At 43.0% G+C, this 16,665-nt stretch overlaps 1 protein-coding gene across 1 annotated transcript in view; it reads right to left on the minus strand.

Annotated features, from left to right (window-relative positions):
- Window positions 1–2,578: 2,578 nt before the first annotated feature.
- LOC137299691 (serine/threonine-protein kinase PLK2-like) overlaps window positions 2,579–16,665 on the minus strand; it is a 36,268-nt gene continuing 22,181 nt past the window's right edge. The window contains exons 11-14 of the mRNA XM_067968630.1: window positions 15,947–16,027; window positions 13,386–13,545; window positions 9,785–9,914; window positions 2,579–3,394 (exon numbers count right to left, since the gene is read on the minus strand). Of these exons, the coding sequence (XP_067824731.1) occupies window positions 3,209–3,394; window positions 9,785–9,914; window positions 13,386–13,545; window positions 15,947–16,027 (557 nt within the window). The 3' untranslated portion in view covers window positions 2,579–3,208. The remainder of the gene's footprint in view (window positions 3,395–9,784; window positions 9,915–13,385; window positions 13,546–15,946; window positions 16,028–16,665) is intronic.

Below are 16,665 nucleotides of genomic sequence, written 5' to 3' on the forward strand. Positions count from 1 at the left end.
GGGGTCTTCCACCTGACGTTATTGGCCATGCAAGGAGCAAGTGGAGGCTGCACCCCTTACACGATTGATCGGAAGATCCCAGAAATGGTGGGGACCTGGCCCAACCATGTCCCTGCCGCTTTCCGGTGGGTTCTGCAAGATCCCTGCAGGAGTCAGGTGGAACCCATATGGGAATTCGGGTTCCCTGTATTTTACTATTTCAAGCCATTCAAAAGAACATTCCAATCAGACTGGCACATCTAGTACCTTGTGATCAACTAAACAAAGTGATGAGAATATTTGGAATTCTTAATATACCCACATATATCTTTCTATACCGTTATAATAGAAACTGGACTAGATGGTAATGAAGAGATGTACAGCAGGAAGAATGCTGCTGCAATCCATTACTCCCTTTATGATACAAGAGCAGCAATTCTAAATATAGCGTATACCACATTAACGTAGATCTTCATTATTTTCTCTATAATTTGGACCACACAGGTATGTTTTTCTTCATTCCCACTTGTAAGAAGAGTTACTTTATATCCTGTTAGACGATATGTATAACCCATGCGAGCAGATCTCTTGGGCATGACGATTAAGGTATCCTTTACTCAGCCTTAGTGACTGAGGTCTCCTTTGGTCAGGTTAGTCCGCCACTTCCTGGGATCATTATTTTTTCTCTCACCTCAGTGAAATTAACTTATTCTCCGAATAGGTTCCCGCCTAGTCTTTGAAAGTTCAGCAGCAGATCACGAAGAGTGCTGTTCCCTAATACTTGGAATCCTTGTAGCCATTTTAATGTCAGCCACGTGTCTCTCATTGGTCTTGAGAACCTTATGGTGAGTCAGCATAGTTGGGAAGTTGTGAGCTACATCGTAAAGTTGAGGCTACTGGTGGTCAGCGCACTTTAAAAAAAATGTATTCTTGGGATGTGGGTGTCACTAGTATGACTAGCATTTATTGCCCATCCCTAGTTGCCCTTGAGAAGGTGGTGGTGGGCCTTCTTCTTGAACCATTGTAGTCCATGTGGTGAAGTATACACAGGTGCCTACTGCTCCACAATTCCACAGCCATGGAAATTGTTGCGGGATTTTTCCCCCACTGTGGAATTTCTCCTCTGCCTCAAAAATGGCAGAAGCAGAACATAGGAACAGGAGTAGGCCATTCAATTAGATCACAGCTGATCTGCACCTCAACTCCATTTACCCTCCTCTGTTCCATATCTTTTGATACCTTTACCTAACATAAACCTATCGAGCTCAGTCTTGAAAGCTCCAATTGTCCCTCAGCATCCACAGCCTTTTGAGGGAAGAGAATTCCAGATTTCTACTGCCCCTTGTGTGAAAAAGGGCCTCTTGATTTCCCTCCTAAATGGCCTAGCTTTAATTTTAAGATTATGTCTCCTCGTTCTTGATTCCCCCACCAGAGGAAATAGTTTCTCTGTATCTTCCCTATCGAATCCTTTTAACATTTTAAACACCTCGATCAGATCACCCTTGTTCGAATAGATGTGAGACATAAGGTCGGCTTTTACAACAAACTTTTTCAATTAGCATAAAGGTCATCCGGGGGAAGGCAGAAGACATCCATAGTAACTGAGTTTAGAGTAAAAGCTGACTATACTGATTGCTGTCCTTGGTTCTCTTGCTGATGAAGCTGCTATTTCATATTCTGCTATTGTTCCTGTTTCCATAATTCAGGCCACCTGAACCCTCCTCCTACCTTTTATTATTATGTGCTCTTAGGATGTGGCATTTATTGTCCATACCTAGTTGCTCTGAGGACTTTAAGAGTCAACCATATAATGTGGGACTGGAGTCATGGGTTGGCCAGACCAAGTAGTGTGGCAGGTTTTCTTCCCTGAAGGGCATTAGTGAACCAGTTGGGTTTTTACAAAAATTACAGTAGCTTTCATTGTCATTTTTTTTCTGATGCCAGCCCATAAATTACCAGATTTATGGAACTCAATTTCACAACTTGCAGCAGTGGGATTTGAACTCACAACCTCTGAGTTGATAGTCCAGTACCACAACCACTAGGCTACCATACTCACTCCTTCTGCTGGTTACTGGCTGGTTCGTTGACTACAGACAGTGGACTTTCTGCTCGTTTCTTAATCTACTCTCCTTTTCATCAGCTACTGTAGCCATAGCTTTTCGCATCTCCCCATCTTGATTTGGGGGGCAACTCTGACAAGGCGGGACTTCAATGCGCCATAGAGATGCACCCCTGACTCTGGCCATATTTCCAGCCCCAGGGTCATTAACATGTGGGTAGCAGGCTCCCTGGACTCCATTGTAGAGTCTCATCCGTCTAGGCCAGAGTCTGGGTCCATAGGGCTTCAAGGGCCTCCTGCAGGGGGAGGAAGAGGCAGCCGGTGAGTTGCCTGTAAAAGAAATTTACTATTTTGATAATGGAGCTAGTACACAGCTGAGCGTTCTTGCACAGGCTCCCTCCTCTTCAGGCCCTAAGCCTCATCTGCTGACTTCTGAATACTGAACTCCACGGCCTAACAGGCTGCTCCTGCATCCTGCGGTCAAAGAATGGCAAGAAACATGGTGAAGCCTTTCTATTTTTATTTCAGAATTCCAGCACTTAGAGTTTTAAAAAATCTATATTCATTTAACTTTTTAAAAAAATATATAAAGGATTAATCGTAGTGCATCATGAACCCTTGCCAATGGTGCTTAGTCCAATGATTTCACTGGTGAGAGAGAAATCTTCCAAGCTTTTTGTTTCCATGGGCCAATTAGGTATGGGTCATAGAGATTCATGGACCAATTAGATGTGGACCATAGAGATTCATGGACCAATCAGATGTGAGCCATAGAGATTCCTGGACCAATTAGATGTGGACCTTAGAGATTTGTGGGCCAATTAGGTATGACCATAGAGATTCATGGATCAATTATGTGTGGGCCATAGAGATTTGTGGGCCAATTAGGTGTGGCCGTTCAGGGGTGATGTCAGGAAGCACATCTTCACACAAAGGGTAGTGGAAATCTGGAACTCTCGCCCTCAAAAGGCTGTTGAGGCTGGGGGTTAATTGAAAATTTCAAAACTGAGATTGATCGATTTTTATTAGAAAGGGTATTAAGCGTTACAGAACCAAGGCAGGTAGATGCAGTTACGATACAGATCAGCCATGATCTAACTGAATGGCGGAACAGGCCCGAGGGGCTGAATGGCTTACTCCAGCTCCTATGTTTCCTATTAAGTTCAGTTACAACTGCTGCAGCATCCAATACGTGTATTCCATGCGTCTGCGCACTTCTGCTGAACACCCACATAGCAGCAGTGTGCTCAGTCTAAATGTGGCATTCATCCGGTCCCGATTTATAAAGGTCAGTACATACTCCTCTTCATGATTGCACAAGATAATCTTCGTGTGATCATGGTAGAAATTAACCTGGCATAAAAGTAGAAAAAAACGTCATTGCACAGTATCTGATAGGGGAGATTGAATTTATATCACACATAGCAGCTCTTTAGAAAGGAGGAGGCTGCAGGGTTTAATTGCCTACTTGCCAACAGGCAGTAACACAGAAACACATTGTACTAAGGGAACGTATGTTCACTCAACAATGGATAAGGTTAAAGATGCAGTGTCACCAGCGTTTCGATGGGGGAAGAACGTTTATGGTATACACCCAAAATGGGACCCGTTAATACCTCTGCCCTTTCAGGTGGAAGTAAAAGATCCGATGACACTCTTTTGAAGAAGAGCAGGGAAGTTGTCCCCAGTGCCCTGGCCAATATTTATTCCTCAATCAACATCACTAAAACAGATTATCTGGTCATTATCACATTGCTGTTTCTGGGATCTTGCTGTGCGCAAATTGGCTGCCGCTTCCTAGATTACAACAGTGACTACACTTCAAAAAGTACTTCATTGGCTGTAAAATGCTTTGTGACATCCTTTGGGAAGTCATGAAAGGCGCTAAGTAAATGCAAGTTTTCTTTTTTTTCTTTGATGGCAGCAACAAGCTGTGAATCCATGAATCTCTTTAATAGTGAGTTAGAAAATTCAAACATGGTGAATTTTGGGTCACCTGCCTTGCTGTTAGTGGCCCTCAGGTATATCCCAGAGGGATGGGACCGGGAGGGGGGGAGGGACAGCAGGAGGGAGCCCATTGCATATGGCAGTGGCCCGACTCCTGCTCAGCTCAGGGCAGCCCAATTTGGCAACGAGACCCTAAAACAGGTGTTAGGCTCTCACGGGCAGCTGCAAAGAGCTTAATGTCTGTTTCAGGTGACTGCTCCGAACGCCTGTAAAATCATCCAACCCAATTTCGGGAATCGGGGGTGCAGTTAAAATGTCACACGCATCCCGAAGACATCATAGGGATGTAACTTTGCCATTTAAATTAGCCCCTTGGCTCTGGGGAGGAAGCTTCCCGTGCCTGAATTCAGGGGCTGGAACATCCCGCGACCCCCGCCATCTTAATCCCATGTCCGCATAATTCTTGCTGGGCCGGGGGGTTAAAATCAGGCCTTTATTGCTTCAGGTAGGAGTGGTATTCAAGGAGCAAAAATCGACAAACTGATTTGTCTAGTATTAAATACATATCTTCCAGCCCTCTTGCTAAAAGCATTTAACTCCTTGAGAGTAAACCTCAACTTTAATGTAAATTGTACCAAGATCTTTCCATGGCAACACGGTCAGAAAACCCAAGATTCTCCAACCGGCCACTAGGAGGTGCCCCGGTCTGATGAATATCCCACTCTTCTGGGTTAAGCATCTGTCCACCTACTTAGTGCCTCACTGTGACAGCGCAGCTGAAACCAGGATCTCACCAGGTGGGAAATCGCAGGCAAGGGCAATGATTTGTAACAACAACAACTTGCCCTTATAGCACCCTTAATGTAGTAAAACCTTCCATGGCGCTTCACAGTTGCGTGAACAGAAAAAATTTGATACCGAGCTACATAAGGAAGCAGTAGGACATTTCAGAGACAGGTTTTAAGGAGCATCTTGTAGGAGGAGAGAGGTGGAGAGGCAGAGAGGTTTAGGAAAGGAATTGCAGAGCTTAGAGCCTAGACAGCTGAAGGCTCGGCCGCCAATGGTGGGGCGAAGGAAACAAACATTAACACATTCACATGAAATTCCTCTGTGTGCTATTGCATTTGCTAATCCGTGTACTTTATGTGGATTAACAATTAACGCATGGGGGGAATTTTATGCCCTGTCTATTACAAATACCACTGAGAAGTTCACTCTTATGGGATTATGGGAAATATCAGTAATAGACATTTCCCCTTTAACTTCCTTTACAGCTACTCCCACAGGTTTGGGCAGACTGAAAGATCAACAACCACGCTCATTCGGCTAAAAATATCATCTGAGGCAAGACTGTCACTTCTAATCTAACACCACCTGCTCTTGTTATCCATTCTTGCCTGCCTATTTATTTTTCTTTTGTTGCTGTTGATTCAAAAAAGCTTTTGAGGTTTCCTTTTTTATCTCCAAAACAATATTTGGTTTAAAGGCAAACCATGATTGAGTCACCATTGAACTTGATGGCCTCTGTGATACATTTTTAACATAAGATTCTAATTATAAATTGGAGAATGGGTGAGGAGGTGGGTTACCACATTGGGTAACATAGGAATTGCTAGACGATAAAAGACCAAGGTCCATCTAGTTCGCCTTCTACCATCCTGGTAGTCGCATGGTACAATGATAATGGAGTTGTTGACTAATCATGGCAATCGGTGTCTATCAATTAGTCTACAACAGACCCAGACATGACGTGAGGAAAGCCCCAGTAACGGAGAACTTTGGGAATCATAGGTCCAAAGTCAACTTTTCCCTCCCAAGCATGCTACATACTATATCCCAAAGTTTTATTTTCACAACTCTGCGTTGCTGGTCTGAGCCTCACCTGCTGCCAGTGCACATTGTAAATTCAAATGAGTTGCTGACATTTTACAAACCAAAAAATGGTCTCAGAATCCTGGGCAGGGCTGAATTTCCAATGTGCGCTGTTGGCGTGCGAGGCTCTCTCATCCCCCTTCACCACTCCACCCACCACCAGTATAGACTCATTAAATTACCGCTACTGTCCTCTCACTTTTAGGACCTGGCTCAGAATCCAGCTCGGACGCAGTGGGACGCAAGATAGCCCTGTGACAATAATCAGCGCAATTCAAAAAAAAAGCAATTCTTACATGAAGTGCTTTGGGATGTTTCTGAGAGACTTGTCTATAAGGTCTATATAAATCTTTTTTTCTTACTGTCTAGTAATACACTCTAGCCAAAGGGTTTATCCAGTATATAATCTAAGACACAGGTTTTAAATCTATAGCAATGCCTACCTTCCCAGACCACTTAAAAGAAAACCTCTAATCCTTAAAGAACAAAGATGCCCTACAGGTAAGTACTTTGAATAGGAAGTACATATCCAAAAATGTTTCTCATTTAGCAAAAACCTCAGTGGGGATGGAGTTTAAAAAAATAAAAAGACACAAATCTCAATTGGTCTGGAAAATGGCCAATTACACTGACATCAGCACTGGGTTGCAGATGTGCTCCACAGGGATCCTCTTGGCTAGTGTCACCAGAATGCGTCCCCTTGACGTTTTGATACAGGAAAGAGATGTCTTCTGGCCTCAACGGAGGAGCCTTTTAAATGAGATAAACGCCACATGGAACACATCCTAAGGGTAAATACTTTACATTCAAAATGCTGACCCAGAAAAGTTCCTTCTCCTTTTAAAGCCCTAGTTTCAAAGCATTTATCAGTGCTAACCACATTGCCTTCTAGATGACTGAATGCAGTTAACCCTTTGCAGTTAGTTTCCATCAATACTGTGAAGAGCTGCATGGCATCCTATGATTGATGTTGGGGTTATACCACGGGTACTGTTTAAAGTGGTCCCCACTGTTATAGTGGTACAAGCTCTTTTATCAACTTGCAATGGTGTCAAATTGGGGGGATAAAAGCAGTTCACTGCGTATGGATCCTAATACAGCATCGGTATGCCCGCTTGTCCGAAGTAATCTCGGCAGAAGAGCTGCGGATACTCTAGAAAAACGCACGCCGGGAATTTCCTCTGTCGCTCTATCTTTGGCGGAAGTTCCGCGGAATCTCCCAGTTTCCGCGCGTAAACCGAGGGTTTCTGCCAAGCTTCCCCCAAAGTTGCAGCAGTGGAGCGGGAAAGGTCCAGAGGAAATTCACCCCCTTAATATCAGTTAAAAAAGAAAATGACTATGTTATCGGCCTTTTGCCAACAATGAAACTTTAAGGACAGTCCAGTAGGAAAGGAAAAATCACAAATGCTGGAAATTTGAAATAAAAAGAAAAAATACAGAAAGGCACAGCGGTTCGATCAGTATCTGAAAGAGAAAGGCAGCTTCATGCCTTTAAGGGGAAGCTAGATAAGTACATGAGGGAGAAAGGAACAGAAGGAAATGCAGATAAGGTTAGAAGAAGTAGAGTGGGTGGAGGCTCGTGTGGAGCATAAACACCAGCATAGACCAGTCCAGCCAAATGGACAGTTTCTGTGCTGTAAATTCTATGTAATTCTACGTATTGTTTCAGGCTTGTCCCTTCATCAGATCCCCTGGTAGATTTTGTGCATTTCCAACATTTAGTATTTTTGCTCTACTCTATCGATATATGGCTGTCAGTTAAGATAATGTGTGAGGTTATGAAACGTACCTGCAAAGTGCCATTGCTGAACAGCATCATAACTGCCCAAGCAGACTTCAGCCACCGAAGTAGGTAGCGTTGGTTCTGAGTTTCTCCAGGTGGTGGCTGCACTGACCCACCCTACAAAGTTTGTTTTTTGAAAGTCAGTACAACATGTAAAGATTTAGGTCTTATGTCAATGACCTACCATTTTGTACGCAGTAAATTCTACAAACAGCAATGACCAGTTGATACAATCCTAGAAATTATGCAGTGTTATATTATCGTACAACTGCTTAAAGAAACAGCTCGCATTTACATACTGCCTTTCACAACCTCAGGATGCCCCAAAGCGCTTTACAACCAATGAAGTACTTTTGAAGTGTAGTCACTGTTGTAATGTAGGAAATGCGGCAGCCAGTTTGCACACAGCAAGCTCCCACAACCAGCAATGAGATAATAACCAAGTAATCTGCTTTAGTGTTGTTAGTTGAGGGATAAATACGACACCGGGGAGAATTCCCCTGCTCTTCTTCGAATAGTGCCTTGGGGTCTTTTGCATCCACCTGAGAGGGCAGACTGGGCCTCGGTTTAACATTTCATCCGAAAGACGGCACCTCCGACAGTGTTGCACTCCCTCAGCGCTGCACTGGGGTGTCAGCCTGGATTATGTTCTCAAGTCTCTGGAGTGAGACTTGAGCCCACAACTTTCTGATCAGGAGAACCTCCGGAATTTCAGGGCCACTAAGTTTATCGCAAGATTGTTTTAAATAGGTTATTGCGCTGCAGTATATCTTTATTTACAGTGTGCTGCTTGTGCATTCAATCACTTGCGGCATGCTGTTTATTTTGTCTCTGTTGTGAGCTGCATATTTTGTATGTATTTTGGAGTAAAAGCACAGACAACCAAACTGACCCCATTAACAAACAATTTTTGACACCGGGAAGGGAAATGCAGGCGCAGGGTCGGCTGCTTTAAGATCTTAACAAGCTGGAAAGAACAGAACACTTCATGCAGACCATTCACTTATTCTTTTCATCTGTTCCGGATGACTGACCCTCGCTGTCTTTCCAGCCTCTCTTTCTTCAGCTTGGCTAATTATGCAATTTGGAGGATGTCAATTTGACACTCTAAAAACCTGACAGCCAGGGACTGCTCATCTCTTATTCAGTCACCCTCTGCCAGTGAGGCATTACTCCCAGATAAATCTCTATCTGTCATTGTACACTGTGTCAATTTTCAGTAGAAATGTCACGGTACCAATGCTCAGTACGATTACCGGCACAACTTTTAATGAACAGACCTTTTTAAAAAAACATCTGTTCCCAGGAAGTGGGCGAGGTTGGTACGGTCACACTGACCGTCTCCAGTTGCCTGGAGAAGAGACGGTGGTGGACCTTCTGTGGCAATTGTTTTCGCAACTGAGTAGCTTGCTGGGTCAATTCAGAGGGCATTAAGAGTTAACTATTTAATGTGGAACTGGAGTCACACGTAGGCCAGACCAGGGAAGGGCATTAGTTGGAGCAGTGAACCAGCCACTTTCTGGATCATCGTTTTTCATAAATGACCAGAATTATTAACTTAAATTTTAATTGCCATGGTGAGAATTTGAACTCAAGGGGTGGGGGTGTGGGGGGAGGGGGAGAGAAAAGTTTCAACCTCGCCAGCTGGGTGGTAACCTGGGCGAGCGGATTGCCCGCCCATTATCGAACCCGCCCGCTTTTCGATCTGTTCCTCCAGCTTACTGCCCAACCGATGAAGTTCAAAATTACCCCCATGATCGCTGGCATTCTAGTCTAGTACCATAACCACTATACTACCATACACAGCATGACACAGTATTTATTTCCACCACAGTAGCAACTGTTCCTACACAGAACCAAATAACAGCACAGAAAGGACATCAACATCTCAACTGTTCCCTGTTGCCCACCTTCCATACACCAATCCTCGACTCTCCACAATATACGCTCAGTGTGAGCTATCCTACCACTCTCCACTTCCAAAGTTCAAAACTGGCATTAGACCCAGGTTCCAGAAGTGAAAGGGCACTGTACCACCCAATCACTCTCAGATCAAGGTGCTTTGCACCTTTAATGTCAGTGATGCAGTTTGACAGAGCCCATAGTGCAGGTGGCCACCGTTTTACGCTTAAAATTATTACCTGCATCAGGTGTTCTTCCATGTACTGAGTGAAGAACTGCAATACTGTCAGCTGCTCACTCAGCTGCCTGGGGACATCAGTCATTGGAAAAACGGACCAGTGCCCAAGCTCTGTACAACAACACACCGACCTAAAATGAAAATGAAAATATTATCTTGCATTTCATCAATTTAATATTATAAAATAACAGTGTTTCCTCTTGAAAACATTATCCAGCTAGAAGGATAGAAAAGTCCAAACCATGGACATTTCCAACGATATTGGCAATGCTGGTCCTTAGTCGGTCTATCAGAAGATGCTGGTTGGAACCCTTCACGACCGGCGCACTGTGGCTGCAGTGTGTACCATCTGCAGGATGCACTGCAGCAACTCGCCAAGGCTTCTTCGATAGCACCTCCCAAACCTGCGACCTCTACCACCTAGAAGGACAAGGGCAGCAGGCACATGGGAACAACAACACCTGCACGTTCCCCTCCAAGTCACACATCATCCCGACTTGGAAATATATCACCGTTCCTTCATCGTCGCTGGGTCAAAATCCTGGAACTCCCTTCCTAACAGCACTGTGGGAGAACCTTCAGAGGCCCTATATGGGTCAAAGATTAAAGTGAAAAAAATGTAACCTCCCCACAAGGATACAAAGTCAGGCATTATGATATAATCAATTGTCTCTGGAATTGATTATCTTTTTTCTTGAGATGTTTGGGGCCTTATTAAGGCCCAGTGTTGAAACCAGGCCTTCTCACAAAAACAGTGGATTCTACTGCCTTCGGAGGGCATACTGGTCAGAGTTCCTGGGGTAGCAAGGGAATTGCACCCCCCCCCCACCCACACAAATCTGCAAACAGACTTGAGGATGCAGGTGCAAGACTTATATACGCCTCGTCCCTCACTCCCAGTTCAGAATTATGGCCACAGTGTAATCGAGGCGAATACTTGGTGGATCCTAGTTTTGATTCAAATTCCTGAATCATAGTTATTAGTCACTTAAAAATTATTACATTTGAACACGTCGTGCTGAAGGCATCTAGGACAGGGCGGGAACACTGTGCCATCTACTTCTCCTATAAGAACAAAAGAACTTAAGAAATAGGAGCAGGAGTAGACCATACAGCCCCTCGAGCCTGCTCTGCCATTCAATAAGATCATGGCAGTTCTTCAACCTCAACTCCACTTTCCCGCCTGATCCCCATATCCCTTGATTCCCTTAGAGTCTAAAAATCTATCTATCTCAGCCAACAACTGAGCATCGACATCTGGGGTAGAGAATTCCAAAGACTCACAACCCTCTGAGTAAAGAAATTCCTCCTCATCTCAGTCTTAAGTGGCCGACCCCTTATCCTGAGAATATGTCCCCTAGACCGCTCTGTTTTTTGTCCGTTAACCAATCCTCTATCCATGCTAATATTTTACCCCCAACCCCATGAGTTCTTATCTTGCGTAACCACCTTTTATGTGGCAGCATATCAAATACCTTTTGAAAATCCAAATATACTACATCCGCTGGTTCCCCTTTATCTACCCTGCTAGTTACATCCTCAACAAACTCTAATAAATTTGTCAAACACGATTTCCCTTTCATAAAACCACGTTGACTCTGCCTAATCATATTATGATTTTCTAAGTGTCCTGTTACCACTTCCTTAGTAATGGATTTCAGATGACTGATGTGAGGCTAACGAGCCTGTAGTTCCCGGTTTTCTCACCCTCCTTTCTTGAATAGCGGGGTTACATTTGCAACCTTCCAATCCGCTGGGGCCGCTCTATAATCTAGGGAATTTTGGAAGATCATAACCAATGCATCCACCCTCTCTGCAGCCACCTCTTTTAGAACCCTCAGATATAGGCCATCAGGTCCAGGGGATTTATAGGCTTTTAGTCCCATTAGTTTCTCCAGTACTTTTTCCCTACTGATATTAATTACTTTAGGTTCCTCACTCTCATTAGCCCCTTGGTTCCCCACTCTTTCTGGTATGCTTTTTGTGTCTTCTACTGTGAAGACAAATACAAAATATTTGTTTAACATCTCTGCCATTTCCTTATTCCCCATTATAATTTCTCCTGTCTCAGCCTCTAAAGGGACCAATGTTTACTTTTGCCACTCTTCCTTTTTACATACTTGTAGCTCTTACAATCCGTTTTTATATTTCTTGCTAGTTTACTTTCATATTCTATATTATCCCTTTTTATCAATTTTTTGGTCATCCTTTGCTGGTTTCTAAAACGCTCCCAATCCCCAGGCTTACTACTCTTCTTCGCAACATTATAAGCCTCTTCTTTTAATCTAATACTATCCTTAACTTCTTTAGTTAGCCACGGATGAATCACATTTCCCGTGAAGTTTTTATTTCTCAATGGAATGTATATTCATTGAGAATATTGAAATATTTCTTCAAATGTTTACCATTGGCTTTGCAATCAAGATCCAGTACACCATCTTTTCCTTGATTTCACTGTTTCTGAAAACTGTGGAACTCCTCACCTACCTCTGTCTGCCGTTCCTCCTACAATCTGCAGGCTGCTAAACCCCCAAATTAGCCACGCCTAACCAATTTTTCTTCATTTATCTTGTCTTCTCTCCTACTCCCTCTCACTCTTGGTGATCTTCTGCACTGTGTGCTTTGACCCTTCACCTAGCTTTCCCAACTTTAAAAGACAACTATAAAAATGGAACATGGGAGTGAAAAATCAATGCCTACTTTTTAGAATTCTGGATCTAACAAGGGCCCAGACATGATGATCGAAAATAAAAAAAAATCCTAATGGAGTTAACCTTGACTAACAGTCTGATTCTGTACCATGTGATATGCTCCTGAACAAATCTGAAGTCAAATCCACAGAGAGAAAATCCCAGACTATCACATCACTTATGGTATATCCCGCTCACCCTCTACTTCAAAAATCTATATTTTTCTGTTTTAAAACAGCTGCATGGATCATTTTCTGTAATACTGAATGTTACCTCATAATATGGAGAAATCCATCAGACACTGGCATAGAATTTCCACAGGGGTTTTCTAATCTTCTGCCGTAACTTTGGCAGAAGATTGGCAAAAACAAACAACGAAATGGCGTGAACGGTCATTTACGCCGTTTCACCAGGGTTCCCGCTGCAGTTACAGCAGGATATTGGCAGAACCCCCACGGAAATTGCTCATGATTGTGTAACGTCTTTAAGATGAGACATTAAACCAAGGTCAGGTCTGCCCTCTCGGGTGGACATAAAAGATCCCATGGCACTATTTCGAAGAAGAGCAGGGGAGTTTTCCCCAGTGTCCTGGGCAATATTTATCCCTCAGCCAATATCACTAAAACAAATAATCTGGCCATTATCACATTGCTGTTTGTGGGACCCTGCTCTGCGCAAATTGGCTGCCGTGTTTCCTACATTACTGCACTTCAAACATATTTCATTGGCTTTAAGGTGCTTTGGGATGTCCTGAGGACGTGAAATGCGCTATATAAATGCAAGTCTTTAATTAATAATATTTAAGAAATAAGCATGAAAATTATAATTAAAAGAGGTTTTATTTTTGTGAATCTTGTAAGCAAAGCATGCACAGACGCTGATGCAATAGATCTACGTCCCAGGGTCACTTACTTTGCATGAGGAAGTAGGGTCATGTGTGATCCATTATTCAGGAGAATCCCAGTGCTGCTGTCAGACAACTGGTAGCCAAAGCCATATTTGTTAGAGTAATCAATCCACTTTGTGACCCACAGTAAGGAGCAATTCAATTGGTCTTCAGGATTCTGGTCACCTGAACAACAGTATAAGAAAGATAAATAAATTAACGGATAGAAAATGAAAATTGTAGAAAACTAATATGGACATTTGTCAACTTTGGACTTTTACCTGTAAGGCATGTTCGGGATTTTGTTTTAATTTATGCCATGGTATTGCAATAATGATTGGATTCAGCTTATAAGGGGTTAACTCCCAAACCCAGCAGACATGGAATCCAAACTGTTGCCATTTAAAATTGGAATGTTAATTAGGATATATTTGGGAATTGTTGTGTTAAAGCAATGAGAAGATACATGGGGTCAGTTAACTAAAATGTTCACATTATTGAGTAACATCTTGTACCATCAGTAAAGATGGTCTCCCTTGTTTTCAGTTAACTGTGGTGGAATACCCATTGTGGATTAATAAAATTAAAAAACACATATTGTGTACACGCCTACACACACAGGACACAGAAAGATCTGACTGCGTATGCGAGCAACCTTTGGCAAAAAAAAGTTTTGTTAGATTAGGAACAACTAGCTTGAAAGTGACCTATTGCCTAGAACAGTGGCAGAGTTTTATCCTTATTGTTTTTCATGGAATAAGAATCAGTAGAAAGCTGTATTCTGTATATTTGTGCATTTTGTGTATAATAACCCAGTTTGTTGCTTTACAATCATGCTGCGCTCACTGGAGTGCTTTTCAGCCCATTTTCCATAAAGACAGAAGAATGCACATGGTGGCACATGTGAGATAAGAACATAAGAAATAGGAGCAGGAGTAGGCCAATCGGCCCCTCGAGCCTGCTCCGCCATTCAATAAGATCATGGCTGATCTGATCCTAACCTCAAATCTAAATTCATGTCCAATTTCCTGCCCACTCCCCGTAACCCCTAATTCCCTTTACTTCTAGGAAACTGTCTATTTCTGTTTTAAATTTATTTAATGATGTAGCTTCCACGGCTTCCTGGGGCAGCAAATTCCACAGACCTACTACCCTCTGAGTGAAGAAGTTTCTCCTCATCTCAGTTTTGAAAGAGCAGCCCCTTATTCTAAGATTATGCCCCCTAGTTCTAGTTTCACCCATCCTTGGGAACATCCTTACCGCATCCACCCGATCAAGCCCCTTCACAATCTTATATGTTTCAATAAGATCGCCTCTCATTACAGTGACCAACACAAACAAGTTTTCTCCGTTATGATCCCTATTGTTTAACCGATACTGGGCAGTAAAGGTGCTCTCTGGATTGTAGGAGATGCAAGATCTACTCGTGGGAGTGACTCATGACCCTGAACCTAACATCACATCTAGCATCAAACCTGAAAATTTGTAACAACGATATTAACAGATCAACGGTTAATGCAGTCATATGCCATCCCTCCGTCTACTACTTTAACCCAAGTATTAAGCCACTTAAAATAAGAGTTTATATCTGCATCAAAGTAGTGGACAGTCTGCATTCAATACCATTTTGTACCGGCTGGGAAGGATTTTGCTTTACAGTGTTCAATGTATCTCCTTGGTACTCATTCCTTGGGATAGAGTGAGACACTATTGCGCTGTATCTAAGGGCCCAAAATTTGTGAAACAAATTTGATGACCACTTTCGAATGCCATTTAAGGCTGGAATTTAAGCTCATGCTCTCTCAACACTTCCACCACGAAAGCTACCCTGCTATACATTAGTTGAGTAAATCAATTAATATTTTGGAAATGGATAGCTGTAAGTTCGCTATCTACATGGCTAGTGCATGAATCAGGACTAGAAGCAGTGCAAAAATCAACTCTTTCATACTCAACTATCCCTCCTTCTTTCCTGAATGTACTAATTCTTTCTTGAGTACACTCCAGCAGGCACCAGCGGTTCACCAGTACCACAATCAAGTAGCCATTCTTCATGCATAAACAGTGAATGTCGGTGAGCTATTCTACCATGGGGGCATCAATGACAACCTCGATTCCACCTTCACCCGATGTTCACATTTTCTAGGAGTCACTGGAATTTAATCAGGAGCAGGAACCTTGGCTAATTTATCCCTACCTTATCCCAAGACCAATTTCAGCACTTCCATCATTAGATCTGCTAACTCTGCACTGATCTAATATTGAACCCGAAAACCTTTCTGGTCTGTGTGGCTCGGCTCTATACTCCAACAACGTTCACCTGAGGAAGGAGGAAGCCTCCGAAAGCTTGTGAATTTAAAATAAAATTGCTGGACTATAACTTGGTGTTGTAAAATTGTTTACAATTGTCAACCCCAGTCCATCACCGGCATCTCCACATCTGGGCTGTACATGAACAAACTGAGCCACTGGGACAGCCAACAGCAGCAACTGTTTTCACAACTACATTTACCAGAAGCTTCAGTCAGGATCATGGGAACAAGAGACTATTTTTTGCTCACTTATGAAATATTTCCGAATTTCTTACCTTCAGGCATGTTTTCCAGACATCCTTTTAAAACCCTCGCAACAGAATCTACAATGCTCTCCACGGTGCAGTCACCCTCACCTGCAAATGAGAAAATCACTTGATATTTGTCTGCATTTTTCAGTTTTAGTTTAACATGCTCGCTGGTCTATCCTGTGATTACAGATGCTAGGAGTGACTCCTTAACACATATTATCAGCTTTAGTTCACAGAATCATAGAAAGTTACGGCACAGAAGGAGGCCATTCAGCCCATCGTGTCCGTGCCGGCTGAAAAAGAGCTATCCGGCTTAATCCCATTTTCCAGCACTTGGTCTGTAGGTTACGGCACTTCAATTACACATCCAATTACTCTTTAAATGAGTTGAGGGTTTCTGCCTCTACCGCCCTTTCAGGCAGTGAGTTCCAGACCCCACCGCAATATGGGTGAAAAAAATTCTCCTTTGCTCCCCTCTAATCCTTCCACCAATTACTTTAAATCTATGCCCCCTGGGCACTGACCCCTCTGCTAAGGGAAATAGGTTCTCCCTATCCACTATATCTAGTCCCGTCATAATTTTATATATCTCAATTAAATCTCCCCTCGGCCTCCTTTGTTCCAAAGAAAACAACTCCAGCCTATCCAATCGTTTCTCATAGCTAAAATTCTCCAGCCCTGGCAACATCCTCGTAAATCTCCTCTGTACCCTCTCTAGTGCAAACACAAGTATCCCAGACGCC

Source organism: Heptranchias perlo, chromosome 29 (assembly GCF_035084215.1).
Source record: "Heptranchias perlo isolate sHepPer1 chromosome 29, sHepPer1.hap1, whole genome shotgun sequence".
NCBI classification, from domain to species: Eukaryota; Metazoa; Chordata; class Chondrichthyes; order Hexanchiformes; family Hexanchidae; genus Heptranchias; species Heptranchias perlo.